At 29.7% G+C, this 19,513-nt stretch overlaps 2 protein-coding genes across 2 annotated transcripts in view; one reads left to right on the top strand and one right to left on the bottom strand.

Annotated features, from left to right (window-relative positions):
• Positions 1 to 3,838, top strand: part of LOC113386396 — a 10,992-nt gene extending 7,154 nt beyond the window's left edge. The window contains exon 5 of the mRNA XM_026624177.1: positions 3,771 to 3,838. Coding sequence (XP_026479962.1) covers positions 3,771 to 3,838 — 68 coding nt within the window. The remainder of the gene's footprint in view (positions 1 to 3,770) is intronic.
• A 74-nt stretch (positions 3,839 to 3,912) lies between these two features.
• Positions 3,913 to 19,513, bottom strand: part of LOC113386397 — a 108,530-nt gene continuing 92,929 nt past the window's right edge. Inside the window, exons 7-10 of the mRNA XM_026624178.1 lie at positions 9,850 to 10,295; positions 6,703 to 7,020; positions 6,543 to 6,630; positions 3,913 to 4,169 (exon numbers count right to left, since the gene is read on the bottom strand). Of these exons, the coding sequence (XP_026479963.1) occupies positions 3,928 to 4,169; positions 6,543 to 6,630; positions 6,703 to 7,020; positions 9,850 to 10,295 (1,094 nt within the window). The 3' untranslated portion in view covers positions 3,913 to 3,927. The remainder of the gene's footprint in view (positions 4,170 to 6,542; positions 6,631 to 6,702; positions 7,021 to 9,849; positions 10,296 to 19,513) is intronic.

Here is a 19,513-nt window from a genome sequence, read left to right on the forward strand (position 1 = left end):
TTTCGAATTTTCTGTTTATTTCTGTCGATTATTTACACATATTTGGAAGTTGCAACTTGCAACCAGTTCGTGTTGACACAAAACAAATTTAAATTTAGTTCTGAAAAAATAAAAAAGGGACTCTACTGACGCGCAAATTTAAATTAGATACTTAAAATATAATAAATCGTATTATACACCTCGAGACCTTTTAAACGATACCCAACATGTCATATAAAATACAATGTAAAATTTTTGAAGTAAAACTTCTTTAGACTCCTCAGCTACAAATTCATTACAAGTGGATATTTTATGAACAAACCATACAGTTATTTTTAACTTCCCGTAGGGTAAGTTATAGTAATCGTCCAAAAATCGGAATCAAAAATTTTTACATTTCTCGACGTTTTGAAGGTTTCTGAACATTTTGGCATACCTCAGAAAAAATGGATGTGTGTGTGTGTGTGTGTGGTGTGTGTGTGTGTGTTTTTGCATGTCCGCGTTTTTTCGTCCACGTTTTCGGGCGCACGGATCAACCGATTTGAATGGTTTAAAAAACATTCGATTCCTATTGATAGGGAGATGTGCTGATTAGTTTTTGGCAAAGGCAGGTCCAGCCGTTACGGAGATATGGAGCAAAGAGTGCAAAAAATAGAAAGCGAGTTTTTGAGAGAACGGATCAACCGATTTGAATGGTTTAAAAAACTATCGATTCCTATTGATAGGGAGATGTGCTGATTCGTTTTTGGCAAAGGTAGGCCCAGAGGTTTCGGAGATACAGAGCTAAATTTAAAAAAATGGCTGTTTTTGAGAGAACTAAGCGTCCGATTTAAATGATTCAGAACTTTCTTTCTTGCTTTTTTCAACAAAATAATTAATTTTGGAAAAAAAAATTTTTTTGTTTCCAATTTTTTTTTCAAAATTTTTTTTTGTAATTTTGGATTAAAAATTCAAAAAATCACCCAAGCTAAGCACAGTCTAGCGCCACTCTGGTACAAATGTTTACCCCAGTGCGTTTAGACTGTTTGTGTACTGGAGCACTTTTCCAATTTTGTGAAAATTATTGAAAAATGTGAAAATGCCGCCAAGCTGAGCACAGTATAAGTGAAAATGTCGCACAGAATTATTTGCAAATGCGTTTAGACTGTGACTATGCGGGAGCACTTTTTCAATTTTGTGTAAATTTCGGAGATCTAGTAAAAAAAACTAAAAAAAAATAACATTTGGCGGTCAACAATAATCATTAGACATTAGACATATGCATATCAAATTATCAGATATTTTATTGAGATTTTAACAATAAGTATGAGTTTTGTTTACATTCCTATGGGTTCCGTACCAATGTTTTTCCGTTAGACAGCGACGCGGCGCTTACGCGCTTTATATTTTGTCTCTATGCTGTTAAAGCAGTACGATTGCTTTGAAAAAAAGTTCAGATCTTCCAAAATATATCAAAATGAAGATAACATTTTTTCCAAAAAAATTTTTTATAAAAAAAATTGTTTAAAATTTTTTTAAAAAAAAAATTTTTTTTCAAAAAAAAAGTTATTTTTTGTCCAATTTAAAATTTCTAAAAAATCTTATTTTTTCGAAGTAAAATTTTTTGCAAAATGTTAATCGTTTTTAAAAAAAATAATAATTTTTGGCACGGGAAGTTCCAGCAATTTGCCTTAAGGCACGATGCCTTAATTGCCTTAAGACAGAATTCCACTTACAGCTAGTTAATATTCGGAATCTATTCAAAAAGACCTTTCAAACGATACCCCATATGCCATAAAAACACAATATAAAATTATTGAAGTAAAACTTCTTCAGACTGCTCAGCTACAAATTCGTAAAAAGTGAATATTTTGTGGACTAATCACATGGTTAATATCAGTATTCAGTTTCTATTCGAGAAGATCTTTCAAACGAAACCTCACATGTCATAAAAATACTATCTAAAATTTTTGAAGTAAAACTTCCTTAGATTCATTCGTCAGTAGAGTCAGATTAAAAAAATTGTGAAAACTATTGAAAAATGTTTTATAATAATAAAAATAATAATAGAAATAATATTTTTACTCTATTTTTATAAATTTTCGCGGTCATAGAAATCTTTTCTTTTTTACAAAAGGGTCTAGATTTGTTCGTCAGTAAAGTTCTTTTTTTTTAAAAAAAATATATAAATTTGCTCATCAGTAGAGTTTCTTTTGTAATAAAACTGTCTGAATTTGCTCGTTAATGGTGTCCTTTCTTTATTTTCTAGCTCGTCAGTAAAGTCTCTTTTTTACCTGCTCAACAAACATTTTTGTAATTTTGGATTAAAAATTCAAAAAATTACCCAGGCTAAGCACAGTCTAAGCAAATTAGGCAACTGACAATGACGATTGTTAATGTTCTAGAGATAAATTGATTGATTTATGATTTACATTTGAATTTTGAAGTAGAACTTCTTAGGTTGGCGATGTATAAATTAGTAAAATAGAATTTTATTTTTGAAGTAAAACTTCTTAAGTCGCGATGTGATGTAGAATCCGTTTTGGTGCGCAAAAGAGACAACAGTATATAGTGAGAAAATGAGAGAAAGAAATATATAAAACACTAGTGCGAAAAAGAGCAACATATACCTGACAGTGTGACAGTGACAGAGTAAGATATATGTGTGCTATGTTGTAACCTCCAAACTTTAGCAACTACCTGTTTCATTGTCAATTTTTGATAAAAGGACAAACGATACCAATTTCTGTTGTTAATAAAAGTTGTAGATAATTTAATTGGCTATAAATTTGCTGAATATTGCAAAATGGTGGGGCATTTCGTTTAGAAGTTATAAAGAAATAAATACAAATCGAGCCGGTTCAAAAGTACGAAGCAAGATATACTGATGCAACCTCCAAAATTTAACAACAACCTGTTTCATCGCAAATTTTGGGTAAAAGGATAAGAGATACAAAATTTTGTTATTAATAAAAGTTGTAGAAAATTTAATTGGCTATAAATTTGCTAAATATTACAAAACAATCGGACATTTCGTTTAGAACTTATAAACAAATGAATAAAAATCGAACTGGTTCGATATTAAAATGTAGCCTCCTCAATTTAACAACAATCATTTTAGTTCTTATAAATGCCGCCACGCTAAGCACAGTATAAGTGAAAATGTCGCACAGAATCATTTGCAAATGCGTTTAGACTGTGACTATATGGGAGAACTTTTTCAATTTTATGCAAATAAATTGATATTTACATTTGATTTGCTCAGATATAACAATTAAGATAGCAAAAATAATGAAACAATTACAGTATTTGTAATAATCTATTTGAAAACGTTTAAAATTTCTCGAATATAATTCATTACGGTACGGGAAGTTCCAGCAATTTGCCTTAAGGCACTATGCCATGCGCCCCACTAGCTATAATACAAATTTCATAACTACTTTACTTTTAATGAACACTTTCGGACAAATCAAGAGACTTAACTATCTCTAATGTTTCAAAACAAAACAACTTGCCAATAGGCAATTTTCTTTATCTATATATTCTTTTCTTTATCATACAAAAGAGCTTCTTCAGCTCTTACTCTTAGGACTCTACTGACGAGCAAACTAAATTTCAATTCCAAAAAGACTTTACTGGTGATCAAACTATATTTCGATTTATAGAAAAAAAATCTACTGACGTAAGTTTAAATTATGTATTATTTTCAAATTGGTTCAAATCTGTTTCATTAATTTTTTTTCTTAAAAATCTATTTTAAGTTTGAATCTATTTATAACAATAATTATTTACCAACAAATATAACTCTCAAGTATACCGAGTTGTTGTAAAGCTTTTATGTCAAATTATGGGTCTGGGCGTAGCACAAGGATCGATCTAAAGACCTCCAATAAAAGTTTCTACATATATAGCCATACACCACTAGTTTATTTTTCCACTCACGTTTCTTTCCATCCCCCATAAGTGCAGTCATCTTAGTACCCGTGGTATTGTTGGTGACCCCTGAAGACCGCCACTGGAATTAATGTGTTTCTCGTTGCTGTATCCGTCCATCATGGCATCTCGATTGAAGTCTCTCAGTCTTTGTTCAAAGTTCTCTCTTGCCTTTTGCTCCAACTCGGGACTCAATTCGGAACTGTTCGAGTCCTCATCGTCTGTATTGTTGAGGTTGTCGATGTAGCTGTTATCACTTTGTTTACGTTTCCGAGAACCTGGGGATAAAGGATAGAAATTATATATCTTATAAATTTCAATCCTAGAAAATTCCCTTAACAAACTTCAGAAAGATTTATCGAAATCCGAATAATCGTTTGGGAGGAGTATATTTACATACACCATTACAGAATATTTATTATTATTAACACAGAATATTTATTATAAGATTATTCTAATATTTATATAAGATATAAAATAATATATTATCCTTATGTTATTCTTATGATTTATTATAAATAATAATAAATATTCTGTAATGGTGTATGTAAATATACTCCTCCTAAACGATTATTCGGATTTCGATAAATCTTCCTGAAGTTAGTTCGGGAAATTTTCTAGGATTTTTTCGATTCATAGAAATATAGTTAGATTGTAGAAATGAATGGAAAAAATTACAAAAAACCGCTTATCATTGTTTGACCTTGAAAATATTTAAGGCATAGTTTGACATTAAAAACAAATGAAGACTGTCATTTGCCAAACATTTCTATTCACTTATAGGCTAAGACAATATTAAAATATAATATATTTATGATTATGAATAAGAAAAATGTAATGTCTACATTATTATTGCCGAAAAGCAGCTGGGATGTGCCAAAAATTAAAATAATATAAGATTTACAGTCAACATGCGTCTGTCAGTGATTGCACATCAAACTTAGCCTATAATTCAATTTGACAGATTATTTTTTAACTAATGCAGTCGTGTTTTGCCTTACTTTACTAAATAACAATACAAAAACAAATTTACTTATTCAAAAAATATTTAGAAGTTTCATATTTTCATATTTTTGCCATTGGATACGGAATATTTACTCAAGTCAATGGAGTGTTTTGGATCTGATTTTTTTTTACTGTGCTCCAATTTGCATGAATTTTGGAATTAGGTTCATCTTACTCTTAAGTTTAAAAGTGAAAATAATTTAGACTTCTTTGCCACTTCCCGGGGGGATGACATTTCTTTTCAGTGGTGTAATTTTACTTTTTTCAAAATAACGTCGGACATCGATAAAAGAACTAATTATAAGAAAAAATGTTTCATAATGTTTTTCAAAAAAGCAAATACGTTTCGAATTACTGGCTACAGAAAATTCACTTCTTTTTGGCGTTTTTCATCGTTTTTGGCAAATATTTCCAAAAATATACATCTTAACGAAAATCATGTCAAGAACAAAATTATATCAATTAAAATCCTAATAAATCGGTGTTTTATAACGTGTCCTAGGAACAATATTAATATAGATATGAAAAAGCAAAGTCGTTAGAGATTTAATTGTTGTATTTGAAGTCGTCTAGCAGTGAAGTGTAATATTTTATATATTCTATGGGGTTTTATAGTGCTCAAAATAAGCTTCAAAATGAGTACCGTTAAAGGTATGTTTTGTTTTCATTCAAATAAAATAGTTTTATGAGTGCCATTTCCACCAAAATTAAAATTAATCCATTTCCACCAAAATTAAAATTAATCTATTTCATTTTGGTTCAAGAGATTTCAAAATATCATGCAAATTGGAGCACAGTAAAAAAGTCCACAGGTTAAACTCTTTTTCGTCTCCATTTACTGCACTAATTTCATTGATCGTAAGTTGAATAGAGCACATGTGAACAGGATTTGATAAATTAATTCATTTATCAAGTAATAATGTATATCGAATTATTATTAAGAAAAATATAATTTAGATAATATTACTGAAAACAATTAATATACAGTACGAAATTATAAAAATTATAGGCAGCATTATTGAAGCAATTATTTTAGGTAGAAAAATCGAAGGTGACATTGTACCCTTATAGCAGATACTATATATTAATTCATTCTGAATTTGTTATACTGTTTAAAATAGTTCAATTTCCAACACGTATATCTTATGCTACAAACCACAGACGATTAAATTTTTGTGTGATAAATTTGGAAAATCAATCAAAGTTTTAGTCGTGAATAAACAAAAACACATTTATTTATACACCTACATCTACACAGGTATGACTAAAAATATTGGATAACTCTTGACATTAAAATAAATTGAGGTAATGGAAATAAATTTGTTCTTTAAATCGCAGTGTATAATTTTTAATATACAATTTTATTGAACATATTTGTTAAATAGATAATTAAAGTGTTAACTGTGGGAATTGAGAATCATCATTTTGTTTGAAGCAGTTCTACATTTAACATCACTCATATATTGGTGTAAATAGTAATTTGAAAAAGAATAATTGTTATTTTTAACTGAACGGTAATTATTAGTATAGGATATTAAAAAAACGTAGAGGTGGGTACAGAACAACGTCTGTCGGTTGATCTAGTATATATATATATATATATATATATATATATATATATATATATATATATATGAAGTAATTACCTGTAGGCGTTATCACTGCATTATTCTTGACAGGTTTACGACTATTACACCGAAGACCCCGTCTGCCGCCCCCTGTACTCATACGAGCCTACAAAATACATTTTTATCAACACAAATTATTTTAACATAAAAAATGAATTTCATCAGTCATTTATCTTACCACAGTGGCTGCACAAGGCATATGCTCAGACCCCATATCATCACTATCCCCTGCACCATCAGGGCCACTCATTTCGCCGCCACTGTCCGAGAGCCCTGCCAACATTTGTAACATCCTCCTCTCGTCGTCATCGTCTTGATGGCCCTTTCGGCCCTTGTTCTTGTCACTGTTAACGGACAACAATTGTCTTTTTTTCGTCGAATTATAAACTGGAAGGATTTGTTTTTTGCGTCTGCCACGTGGACGACCCTTTAATTTTGGTGCTAGGTGGTTGCAGAGCATTTCGTGGGTTTCCAAATCTGGGTAGGAGAAAGTTTCCTAAAAAAACAAAAAAATATATGTTAACTCTAATCGTGTCTATTAAAACCAAATGTTTTTTTGATTATTTATTTACTCGAATTACACTAAGTTCTATATTACACGTATTATGCTCTCTACCCTATATATTATGTTCTCTCGTTTTGCTACACTACAACCGTCGGCCTAGTCATTAGTACCAACTTATATAAATATTTTATCTTCTTATATATAAAAATGGAGCTCTCGATAAAATGATCCTACGGCTAAACCGATTTGGCCAGTCTTAGTCTTGGAAAATTCGTGCTAATCCAGAGAAAGTCCAAAAGGTGAGATATTATTTCAAAACCGCGTAGAAACGTTACATTTTTAATTTGAAAATTTTTGTAGAAGCGTAATTTGAATGAAACAATGGACGGTGGCTAATACGTCAAATGTCAAATGTTTTAGACAGATGATGTTCCATTACGTTTAATAGGATGTTTTACGTGAATATTATTTAATTATGATTAAATTGTAGTATGTAGTTTTGTTTGTAGTTATATTTATATACAAAAACGTTTTGACGAAAACAAATTGAAATATATTTTAAAAATATAAAACGTTGTAATACAGTTATGAAATTATAGTATATTATTTCTTAATATGTGTACTGAATTATAAAAATATAAAATCAAATATGTTTCCAACAGAAGAAACTAAAAAATTGCAATGCACACGTGCATACTCTATTTTTATTAGTTGCGAATCGACGGTTGGATATGATATGAGAAGTACTTTTGAAAAAGGTTTTAAAATATACAATATTATACTAGAGCTATAAAATTTTAGTATGTTATTACCTAATATATGTACTCAATTATAAATATATATAATCACATATGTTTCTAACAAAAAAAGCTATAAAAGTGCAATTTTGCAAACAAATGCACTCTTGCATATCTAGTTTCCAATAGTTGCAAGTCCACGGTTTGATGAGTATTTTAAAAAATATTTAAAAATATGAAAAGTTATATTGGAGTTACAAAATTTTAGTATGTTACTTCTTAATATGTGTACTAAATTATAAAAATATAAAATCACATATATTTCTAACAAAAAAGCTATAAATGTGCGTGTAGACAAATATAGCTTAAATGCACTATTTATAAAATGCCACTTACAGCTTGTCAGAAGAGTTTCTTCTTTTTCTAAAAATGTTCAAATTTGCTGGTCAATAAAGTTGAATTGTTTATAAAAATGTCGGAATTTGCTAGTCCGAAATTTATATTTTTTTTTGAAAAAAATATGATAGAATTTGCTCATCAATATAGAGTTTTTTTCCCCCTAAAATTTTAGAATATGCTCGTCAGTAGAGTTCCTTTTTTCAATGAAAAAATATTAGTATTTGCTCGTCAGTACAGTTCTTTATGTTTAAAAAATATAAGATTTTGCTCTTCAATGGAGTTCTTTTTGTGTTTAAAAATGTCAAAAATTGCTTGTCAGCAGAATTTTTTTTGTTTTGGAAAATGACAGAAATTGCTTGTCAGTAAAGTTCTTTTTTAAATATCAGATTTTGCTCGTCAGTCTTTCTTATTTCCAAAAAATATCAAAGTTTGCTCGTCAGTAGGGTTTGAAATGTGTTATTTGTTGTGATATAATTGTTATGTTTTTCACAATATAATTTATATTTGCTCAAAGTCAAATTGGACCTTTGTGCCTCGCTCTGCTTTACATATATTTTTTATTAAATTTACTTTAACTCATCGAATGTTACTTGAAACTTTTAAAAAAGCAAGACAAAGAATAAATACTTAATTCATTTTCTATCTCTCCTCGCAGAAATTTGAAAATTTTGTAAAAGCTCAGTAATATAAAACTTAAAAAAATAAGTTATAGACAAACTAATGGGATTTATTGTTTTTATAATACCTCCTTGTATATAGCATTCAAACAACACATCCTTATACACATAAAGCATTAATATTTTTGATTCTCTAGAAATTGTTTAGAATATGCCTTACTTAGCAAAACAACGTTCGCCGGGTCAGCTAGTATATATAAATATATCTATTATATAAAAATAAGTCGGGTTTTCCTTCCTGACGATATAACTCCAGAACGCACGAACCGATTTCGACAATTTTGCATTCGTTGAAAAGGTCTCGGGCTCCGCAAGGTTTATAGCTAAGAAAATTAATTGTGCATGGCATCGTGCCTTAATGCAAGCTGCTGGAACTTCACGCACCGTAATTAAAAATTCGAGTAATGACATTAGTGAGAATTATCAGAATTATGCTTTGTTAAGTCAACGAGCAATTCTTGCCGCAAAGAATAATGATGTACACGCACTGAATTTCGCCGTACAATCAAAAATTGTTGGCGATTTGGTGGCATACCAATGATTCCGACTGGTCTTCCGTTTGACTTCAAACGATTGCAATTTCCAGTTCGCCTTGCGTTCGCAATAACAAGTCTCAAGGCCAATCGCTTAAAGTTTGCGGTATAAATTTCAAATAGATTATTTAGAAAATCATTGTTTTTCACATGGGCAGTTATACGAGTTGGAAAACCATCCGCTTTGTTTGTGTTAACAACGTCAGACCGAAAAACAAAAAATGTGGTTTACCAAAGAGCACTTCAATGAAACGGATATTCTGCGGATTCACTTTCATTTACTTAGAGAAGTTCAACTAAAAAACACTTTATTTTTGTAATCAAAATTGTGCAATCAAATCAAATTTTTCCTTTTCAAATGTAAAACAAACAAAAAATTTCTTCATCTTTCTCACGAAACCATCTGGTGGCGAAACGGAGTTCGTCGGGTTTGCTAGTAAATATATATAATATAAAACTGGTTGTTCTACTTACCCTGCAAAATAGTATCTTCGTATTCCTGTCATCAGCAACGTATCCTCCCAGTGCCTGTATCAGAGCATCCTGCATCTCCGGGCTCATCAGCAAACTTTCCGCCAACGCCTTATTAACATCCTCGACACTTTTATCATCCTCACTTTCCGTCTTAACAATTTTACTTTTATCATCACCATCCTCATCGGAACCTTCTTGTTTTAATTTTAATTGACTATTAGTGATTTGTTTGGCAGTGCTTTGTAGATTTGTGCTATCCGACGACGACGTTTCGATTTTGATGTTCTCCATTTTCGTGCAAACTTTTTCGAGTTTGACATCGGATTGGGATTTTTTCGAAGGTTCTAGGCGTTTTGCTAAGGCTCGGTGCCGGCAGTATCTCGAATAAGAGAGGACGACTACTCTGGAACTGGCGGTGGAGTTTGTTGAGGTTTCTTGGGGCTCCGCTGGGGAAAGGAAATAAATAAGTAAAAAAAATTGTAATAAAAATGTACCCAATAGGGCTAAATTGGTCCCTAATGCAATGTTTAGCAATATGGGGCTTACAACTTACAAAGGAGTAAATTGATAGTTAAGAAACAATTTGAAAATTGGAAAGATCTCTAATCAAAATCTAAGATTGTGTAAAAGAATGCACGTTTTTGATAAATACATTAATGAAAAAAACTAGTGGTGTATGGCATCGTGCCTTAAGGCAAATTGCTAAAACTTCCCGTACCGTAATTAAATATTCGAGACATATTAAACGTTTTCAAATATATTATTACAAATACTCTGTAACTTTCATTATTTTTGCTATCTTGTTATATCTGATCAAATCATAAATGTAAGTCATAAATCAATCAATTTATCTCCAGAACATAAACAATCGTCATTTCATTTTGAATTCAATTTCAAAAAAAAATAGTTGCCTAATTTACACCAAATTGAAAAAGTGCTCCCGCATAGTCACAGTCTAAACGCATTTGCAAATAGTTCTGTGCGACATTTTCACTTATACTGTGCTCAGCTTGGCGGCATTTTCACATTTTTTAATAGTTTTCACAAAATTGTTTGGAAAAGTGTCCCAGTACATAAGCAGTCTAAACGCACTTGGGTTAACATTTGTTCAGGGTGGCGCTTAGAATGTCCAAAATTACAAAAATATTTCATGAAAAATAAAAAAAGATGTTAGAATTTTTTATCCTCGAAAGCAATTGTTTTGTCAATACAAGCAGAAAGTGAATGCCTAGCCATTTTTTGCACATTTAGCTCTGTATCTTCGAAATGGCGGGACCTGCCTTTGCCAAAAACTAATAACCACAAAACTAAGCGTCGATTGCAATGATTCAAAAGAACGTTCTATTTGTCTTAACAAAATAATTGATTTTGGAAAAAAAAATTCAACTTTTTTTTTTTTTTTTTAAATTTTTTTTTGTATATCGAAAATAATTCAGATTTTATTTTTAATTCTGACTATAGTTCTAATATACTTTAAACAAATAATTTCAACTCTGCAATTCAGTTTATATAATTCTTATAAATATTAGACAATGTTACAATATTAATAATAATCTATTTGAAAACATTCAGTATTCCTCGAACATTTCGTTATGGTACGGGAAGTTCCAGCAATTTGCCTTAAAGCACGATGCCATACACCCAACTAGTTTGAATTTTTAATCCAAAATTACAAAAATATTTTATGGAAAATAAAAAGAGAATATAGAAGACAAAACCTGAGTCATTTTTTGTACATTGTTAATGAATAATAATGAGACGTTTTATATCTAAATGTGCGCAAAATTGCCTTATTGCATCGCGGTGTTATATTTTAGTAAATCGATTGATATTTAAATGATTCACAAAAAATTAGTAAGTAGTTGGACATCTGTGATATATATATTAGGGTGGTCCTTAATATGGATATTTTAAAAACTTTTAAAGAATTGTTTTTCATCAATTGGGAAGCATTTGAGCCCTTGGGAGCAAGGAAATTCGAAAACATCCATATTAAGGACCACCGTAACATATATATATATATATATATATATAATATATATATATATATATATAATATATTACCTTAACGCATCGCGGTGCATTATTTTAATAAATCGATCGATATTGATGAAAAACATTAGGCAGTTGGACTTCTGTGATATATATACGAGTATATATATATATATTATATATATATATATATATATATATATACATATATTATGCAGACAAATGAGTTAATGAAATCTCGCATTACAAGGCCGTTGATGAGTAACTCAATGTAATTAAAGAGAAAAGAATTCATCCATCAACATTGTATTCATGTATGTATAGTATATGCATATTTCATTTAGCAAAGGAATTCACTTTGCTCGTCAGTAGAGTCCCTTTTATGAAATTTTTCACGTATTTAGTTAGAGCATAGTTTTCTATTCCTGGAGTTTTTGCTAAATCAGTACTCAGATACCTAAATTATTATCCGCCGAGTAAGTAGTAGGTACTCGGTGTTTATAGTTCCAGCATCCTGTTAAACTATTTATAGTTTTGTTAGTTAATTCGAATTCTAGCTAAAAATAGATCGACTTTATGTGAATATGCAAAATGAATGGAGACTGGATGACGCACGCATTTTCGATATCGAATAAAAAAACAGTGAAAATAGTCTCTATGAAAAAATGATAGAGGGAAATAGAGTTAGAGAAAAGGCAAAAGAGAAATTAGATAAAGAACTAGATAAATGAAGAAAGAAAGGAGACAGAAGGAAAGAGATAGAGACAGAAAATAAAAGAGATAGAGACAGAAAATAAAAGAGATAGAGACAGAAAATAAAAGAGATAGAGACAGAAAATAAAGGAGAGAGATAGAGATAGAAAATAAAAGAGATAGAGACAGAAAAGGAAAGAGATAGAGACAGAGAAGGAAAGAGACAGATACAGAAAAGGAAAGAAATAGACATAGAAAAGGAAAGAGATAGAGACAGAAAATAAAAGAGATAGAGATAGAAAAGGAAAGAGATAGAGACAGAGAAGGAAAGAGATAGAGACAGAAAATAAAAGAGATAGAGACAGAAAATAAAAGAGATAGAGACAGAAAATAAAAGAGATAGAGATAGAAAATAAAAGAGATAGAGACAGAAAAGGAAAGAGATAGAGACAGAGAAGGAAAGAGACAGATACAGAAAAGGAAAGAAATAGATACAGAAAAGGAAAGAGATAGAGACAGAAAATAAAAGAGATAGAGATAGAAAAGGAAAGAGATAGAGACAGAGAAGGAAAGAGACAGATACAGAAAAGGAAAGAGATAGATACAGAAAAGGAAAGAATAATATATACCTCTGAAAAAATGATAGAGATAATGATATGATAATATATAACTCTCTAAAAAAATGATAAAGTCAAATAGACAGAGAAAAGGCTAAAGAGAAATTACATGAAGAACTAGAATTTAAACAAAGAAAAGAGACAGAAAAGAAAATAAATGGAGTCAGAACAAGAAAGAGTAATATACAGATATAATAATAGATAGATAGAAATATAGAAAGACAGATAAAAACATCCTCTTGAATTAAGATAACAAAAATGAATCATTTCAATTTCAAATAAATGTCTTTTTAAGAATACTCAAGATAAAATAATTTAGAATTCAAGATTTGAATTTACAACTTAATTAATATAGTGCTAACAAGGAGAACTTCAAGTTCACTCTTCTACAATTTGGATAAAGCCTTCGTTGCTGATAGGTTTTTATATTTTAAAATATCACAGTCCTAGAAGAAATGTTTTAATTATAAAAATTAATTTAACCCTTTTCACCCGGATGCCACCGGTGGTAAAATTCATTTAAATCTCGGAATTCGCGAGTGGAAAGGGTTAAGTTTCAAAAAACAGATCGCGCTATCATTTTTAACTCTCTCATCCAAGCACAAAAAGCAGAAGCAAGCGCTTAAACTGACTGAGCTATCGAGACATTGATACTATTTTTCAAAACTTTAATTAATTTTTATAATTAAACCTCTACTCATAGGATGTTTAAAATTTTAAACAATTCATTTTGACCGTCAACTCTATCACCATTTAAAGTTTCATCAAAATTCAAGAAGAGTAAACCAGAGGACCTAGGATTTATCTTCAATGCTTCGTTTCATGTAAACCTAACACCTATATACATGTATAATATGCATATGCATATATATAAACAAACCAGTTTATATTACACTATACACACATGTATACGTATATACATTTGTATATAAAATTAGACATGTATGTATGTATGTATATATATATATATATATATATATATATATATATAAATGTATATATGTATTTATATAAATGTATGTATGGATATATGTATATATGTATATATGTATCCGAGGGCGACCACGCAAAGTAATAATCAGTTTTAGTTCGTTCACAGACAGTTCTAGTTGTTCTAAGTTCTTATCTCAATAGCAAAAAACTACAAAACAGATTAAAAACGTATGTAATAATAATTATAATTATTATTAATATTAATTAATTAATATATGAATAGTGCGGGGGTTGTGGAAACGCTAATTGGTATTGCTTGTTTTTTTTATCATTAAACTAATATGTATTATTACACTTCATTAAATTTAATTTATAGCTTGTCTCTATCAATTTATCTATTTATCACTAAGTATCTCTCTCTTTCTATCTATTTATGTCTCTTTCTATTTATTTACCTATCTCCCTCTTTCTATCTATGTCTCTTTCTATTTATTTACCGATCTCTCCCTTTCTATCTATTTATGTCTCTTTCTATTTATTTACCTATCTCTCTTTCTATCTATCTATGTCTCTTTCTATTTATCTACCTATCTGCCTCTTTCTATCTATTTATGTCTCTTTCTATTTATCTACCTATCTCCCTCTTTCTATCTATGTCTCTTTCTATTTATCTACCTATCTCCCTCTTTCTATCTATTTATGTCTCTTTCTATTTATCTACCTATCTCCCTCTTTCTATCTATGTCTCTTTCTATTTATTTACCGATCTCTCCCTTTCTATCTATTTATGTCTCTTTCTATTTATTTACCTATCTCCCTCTTTCTATCTATGTCTCTTTCTATTTATTTACCGATCTCTCCCTTTCTATCTATTTATGTCTCTTTCTATTTATTTACCTATCTCTCTCTTTCTATCTATCTATGTCTCTTTCTATTTATCTACCTATCTCCCTCTTTCTATCTATTTATCTCTCTATCTATCCTATTTTCTCTCTATATTTCTATCTATATCTTTTCCTCTCTCTCTCTTTTTTATATCTTTTTTCCCCTTCCACTTTTTCATAATAAAAATTTATTTCAACAAATTCACCAAAAATTTATTAAAATGTAATTTATTTTTATTTTTTAGATATAAGGGTTGCGGTGAAGGGTGAGGTGATATAAGTAATTTACTAAAATTTCACAATCTGACAATTATAAAAGCCTTCTGTTGTTTTAGTAAGATATTATAGAGTGCTTAATCGATAACAGACTTATTCAACTTAATTTTATAATCAAATTAAAATCTGTGGTGCTAAACTAGAATATGTTAAAATTATTTATTTAACTATATTAAACTATGTCTTATCCCTTATCGAATCAGTAATATTTAAATTTAATATCAGAATACTTTAATCCAATAAAAACGAGAGTACTACAAACCCTATAAAAACGAGCTAACAATAAACATTAATATAAAAAAATAAAATTCATTTACCATTCGTTATCTTGCGGTTAAAAAATTCCCATGACTAATTTCTCATTACCACTTATGACCAATATATTCAGGTTTTTCCCTATAATATATTATCTCTATTTTTTTTTTTCAAGGATGTTTCGACCGGCGGCCGCACTATTCCTCCTTGGCCTTACGCTCTCGAATTTATGCTCTGGCCAAGAATGGGGCCTAAATTTGATATCGGACGACCCCAAAAATAATATCGACGAGGAAAAACATTTGAAAGTCGTCCAATTTAAGGACAACAAGCCCGAAGACGACGCGGTGGAAATTTCCGAATATTTCAGGTTAGTAAAATAGAAATATGTAAATAAAAATGAAAAAATAGTAACTTTATTATCATTGGGAAAAGAGGAAAATAATAGGAAAAAGAGATAGTGATAGATATAAAGAAATATAGATTTATTGCAGAAAGACAGAGAAAGATATAAAAGGGTTGAAATATATGTATTAGAGAAAGAGAAAGAGTCAGTAGAGTCCCTTTTTCCTTGCAAATTTACAACAATCCTTTCAGAAATCAGTTTGCTCGTCAGTAGAGTCCCTTTTTTCTATAAAATTTATATTTATAGGAAGAGAAAAAAAAGCTAATTTGTTTCGTAAGGGACTACGTATTTCATAGAACATACTTTGTTCATGAACCTAAGTACAACAAAAACCAAACAGTAGCGAATCCTTCCGAATGATTCCGAGAAATAAAAATAGGAAAAATATTAACGTTGAAAGTAAATCCTTTTTATGATGATTTTGTGTTGTTTTAGTGTGTTGTGATAGAGTGAGATAGATATATAGATAGAGTGAGATAGATATAAGATAGAGTGAGATAGAAGAGTATGAGAGAGAAAAAGAGAGAGAATCCAAAGACACTTAAATAGGTATGGGATAAATAGATATGGAATGAAAAAAATTTAAAAATTTGAAGAGATAGAAAAAAATAGGTAAAGGAAAAGCGTTAGAAAAAGATAAAAAAAAGAGTTATAAGAGCAAAGAACATATAAAATTAAAGAAAATTTCATAAAAAGTATTTTCTTCAAACCTTAATGCTTCTACTTTTTATTTATTTTTATAGAGAGATAAAATTTAATAAATATATTACAGAGTGATAGAGATATAAATAGGAAAAACTCATAGATAGAAATATAAAAAAAAATTATTAAAAAAACAAGAAAAAACAGAGTGGGTATAGTTAAGAAAAAGAGAAAGAAATAGAAATACAAAAATAGAACGAGAAAGAAATAGAACGAGAAAGATATAGAAATAGAACGAGAAAGAGATAGCAATAGAGCGAGAGAGCGATAGAAAAGCGCTAGACAGAGACAGAGATAGTGAAATAAAGAAAGAGTAAACAGAATTTTCATAAAAAGGATTTTCTTTCAACGTTAATATTTTGCGTGTTTTATTTGTTAATTTTGATTACTCATTTATTGATTTGATGACGCCTAAGAAGTTTTACTTCAACAGCAAATATTGAACAAAAAATTCTATTCAATTGAATTATTAGTTTGAAGAATTTTCAATAAGTTCGAAATAATCATGAAAATCAATAAGATTATTACAGTTCTTTAAACTAATAATAAATTATATTGAATAGACTTTTCTGTTCGATTATTGTAGTTGAAGTAAAACTTCTTCGGCGTCAAATCAATATAAGAGAAATCAAAATTAATAAATAAAAAAGGAAAATATTAACGTTTAATGAAAATACTGTATTTTTCTATTGTTTGCTCTTTCTTTATTTTTCTATCTCTGTCTCTTTTTCTATCCTCTCTCGCTCTATTGCTATATCTTTCTCGTTCTGCACCTATTTCTTTTTTTTCTCTTTTTCTATACCTTTTTCATTTTTTTTCCTTTTCCTGTTTTTATAAATGTATATAAATCAATAAATGATAAAAAAAATTATTAATATTTTTTGTCTATTTTTTCTTTAGATACAATGACGTCATCAAAGAAGGCGACATTTTAGTGCGGGCTCCGGCTGAGCGACTTATTCACAAATTAAAGGACGGCGACGACTGCGTCTGCATGAACTGGAGGGTTTGCAAAGGGAAAATAATCGACGGGTAATGAACGATAAAAAAAATTCCTGATTATTCACGTAGTTATATATGTATCTTTTTTTTATTTTAGTCACCCGTGTCCTCAGAGTTACATAGACGTCTGCTGCCAAACTGAGCAGAATTTTGAGGAAGACAAAAACGAGGAGCAGTTGACATTTAGGAAATTATTGTTATCGAAACAATAATCATGATATTTTTTGTAACATTTATAAGTGCACTTGTGAAATGTACCAAACTTTGCCAATTTGGTAAATAATAAATAAACAAATTTGTATTTGTTTTGTCTATGTCTAGATTGATCTTCTACAGCTTTAATAACTTCACGTTCTTATTTTTAACTTTTTATTTATCAATTTTGATTTCTCATTTATTGTTTTGACGCCTAAGAAGTTTTACTGACGTCATTGTATCTAAAGAGCAAAATGGACAAAAAACTAGTGGGGCGCATGGCATCGTGCCTTAAGGCAAATTGCTGGAACTTCCCGTACCAAAAATTATTTTTTTTTTGAAAAGATTAACATTTTTTAAAAAAATTTACTCTAAAAAAAATAGATTTTTGAGGAACTATATAAATTTTTGACAAAAACTTACTTTTTGTTGAAAAATTTATTTTGAAATATTTTGGAAATTCTGAACTTTTTTTCAAAGCAATCGTACTGCTTTAATGCATAGAGACTAAATATCGAAGCGCGTAAGCGCCGCGTCGCTGTCTAACGCATAAGCATTGGTACGGAACCCATAGGAATGTTAACAAAATGTATACTCATTGTTAAAATCTTTATAAAATATCTGATAATTTGATGTGCATATGTCTAATGTCTAATGATTATTGTTGACCGCCAAATGTTATTTTTTTTTACTTTTTTTACTAGATCTCTGAAACCGCTAGACCTAATTTCATAAAAATTTCATCAAATCTTCATCTTGATAATGCAAGTAAAATGTTTTTGAATTATTCAAATTGCTTCATCCCGATTCCCGAAATCGTCGACGAAAATTTGTATCTGAACACACACAAATGCACGCACACACACACATACACACACATACATCAATTTTCTCTAAGGTATGCCAATATATTCAGAAACCTTTGAAACGTAAAGTTATATAAAAATTTTCATTTTCGATTTTTGTGCGATTACTATAACTTACCCTACGGAAAGTTAATTATAAATAAATCAATTTATCACCTCCAGAACATTAACAATCGTCATTTCATTTCGAATCAAATTTCAAAAAAAAAAAATAGTTGCCAAATTTCCACAAAATTGAAAAAGTGCTCCAGCATAGTCACAGTCTAAACGCATTTGCAAATAATTCTGTGCGATATTTTCACTTATACTGTGCTCAGCTTGGCGGCATTTTCACATTTTTCAATAATTTTCACAAAATTGGAAAAGTGCTCCAGTACACAAACAGTCTAAACGCACTTGGGTAAACATTTGTACCAGAGTGGCGCTTAGACTGTGCTTAGCTTGGGTGATTTTTTGAATTTTTAGTCCAAAATTACAAAAAAATTTTTTTGAAAAAAAATTAGAATCAAAAAATTTTTTTTTCCAAAATCAATTGTTTTGTTGAAAAAAGCAGAAAGTTCTTTGAATCATTTAAATCGGACGCTTAGTTCTCTCAAAAACAGCCATTTTTTTTAAATTTAGCTCTGTAACTCCGAAACCTCTGGGCCTACCTTTGCCAAAAACTAATCAGCACATCTCCCTATCAATAGGAATCGAATGTTTTTTAAACCATTCAAATCGGTTGATCCGTGCGCCCGAAAACGTGGACGAAAAAAAGCGGACATACAAAACACACACACACACACACACACACACACACATCCATTTTTTCTGAAGTATGCCAAAATGTTCAAAAACCTTCAA

This window comes from Ctenocephalides felis, unplaced genomic scaffold, assembly GCF_003426905.1.
Source record: "Ctenocephalides felis isolate EL2017-DRISC unplaced genomic scaffold, ASM342690v1 CF-g0.4_SCAFFOLD_03571, whole genome shotgun sequence".
Lineage (NCBI taxonomy): Eukaryota > Metazoa > Arthropoda > Insecta > Siphonaptera > Pulicidae > Ctenocephalides > Ctenocephalides felis.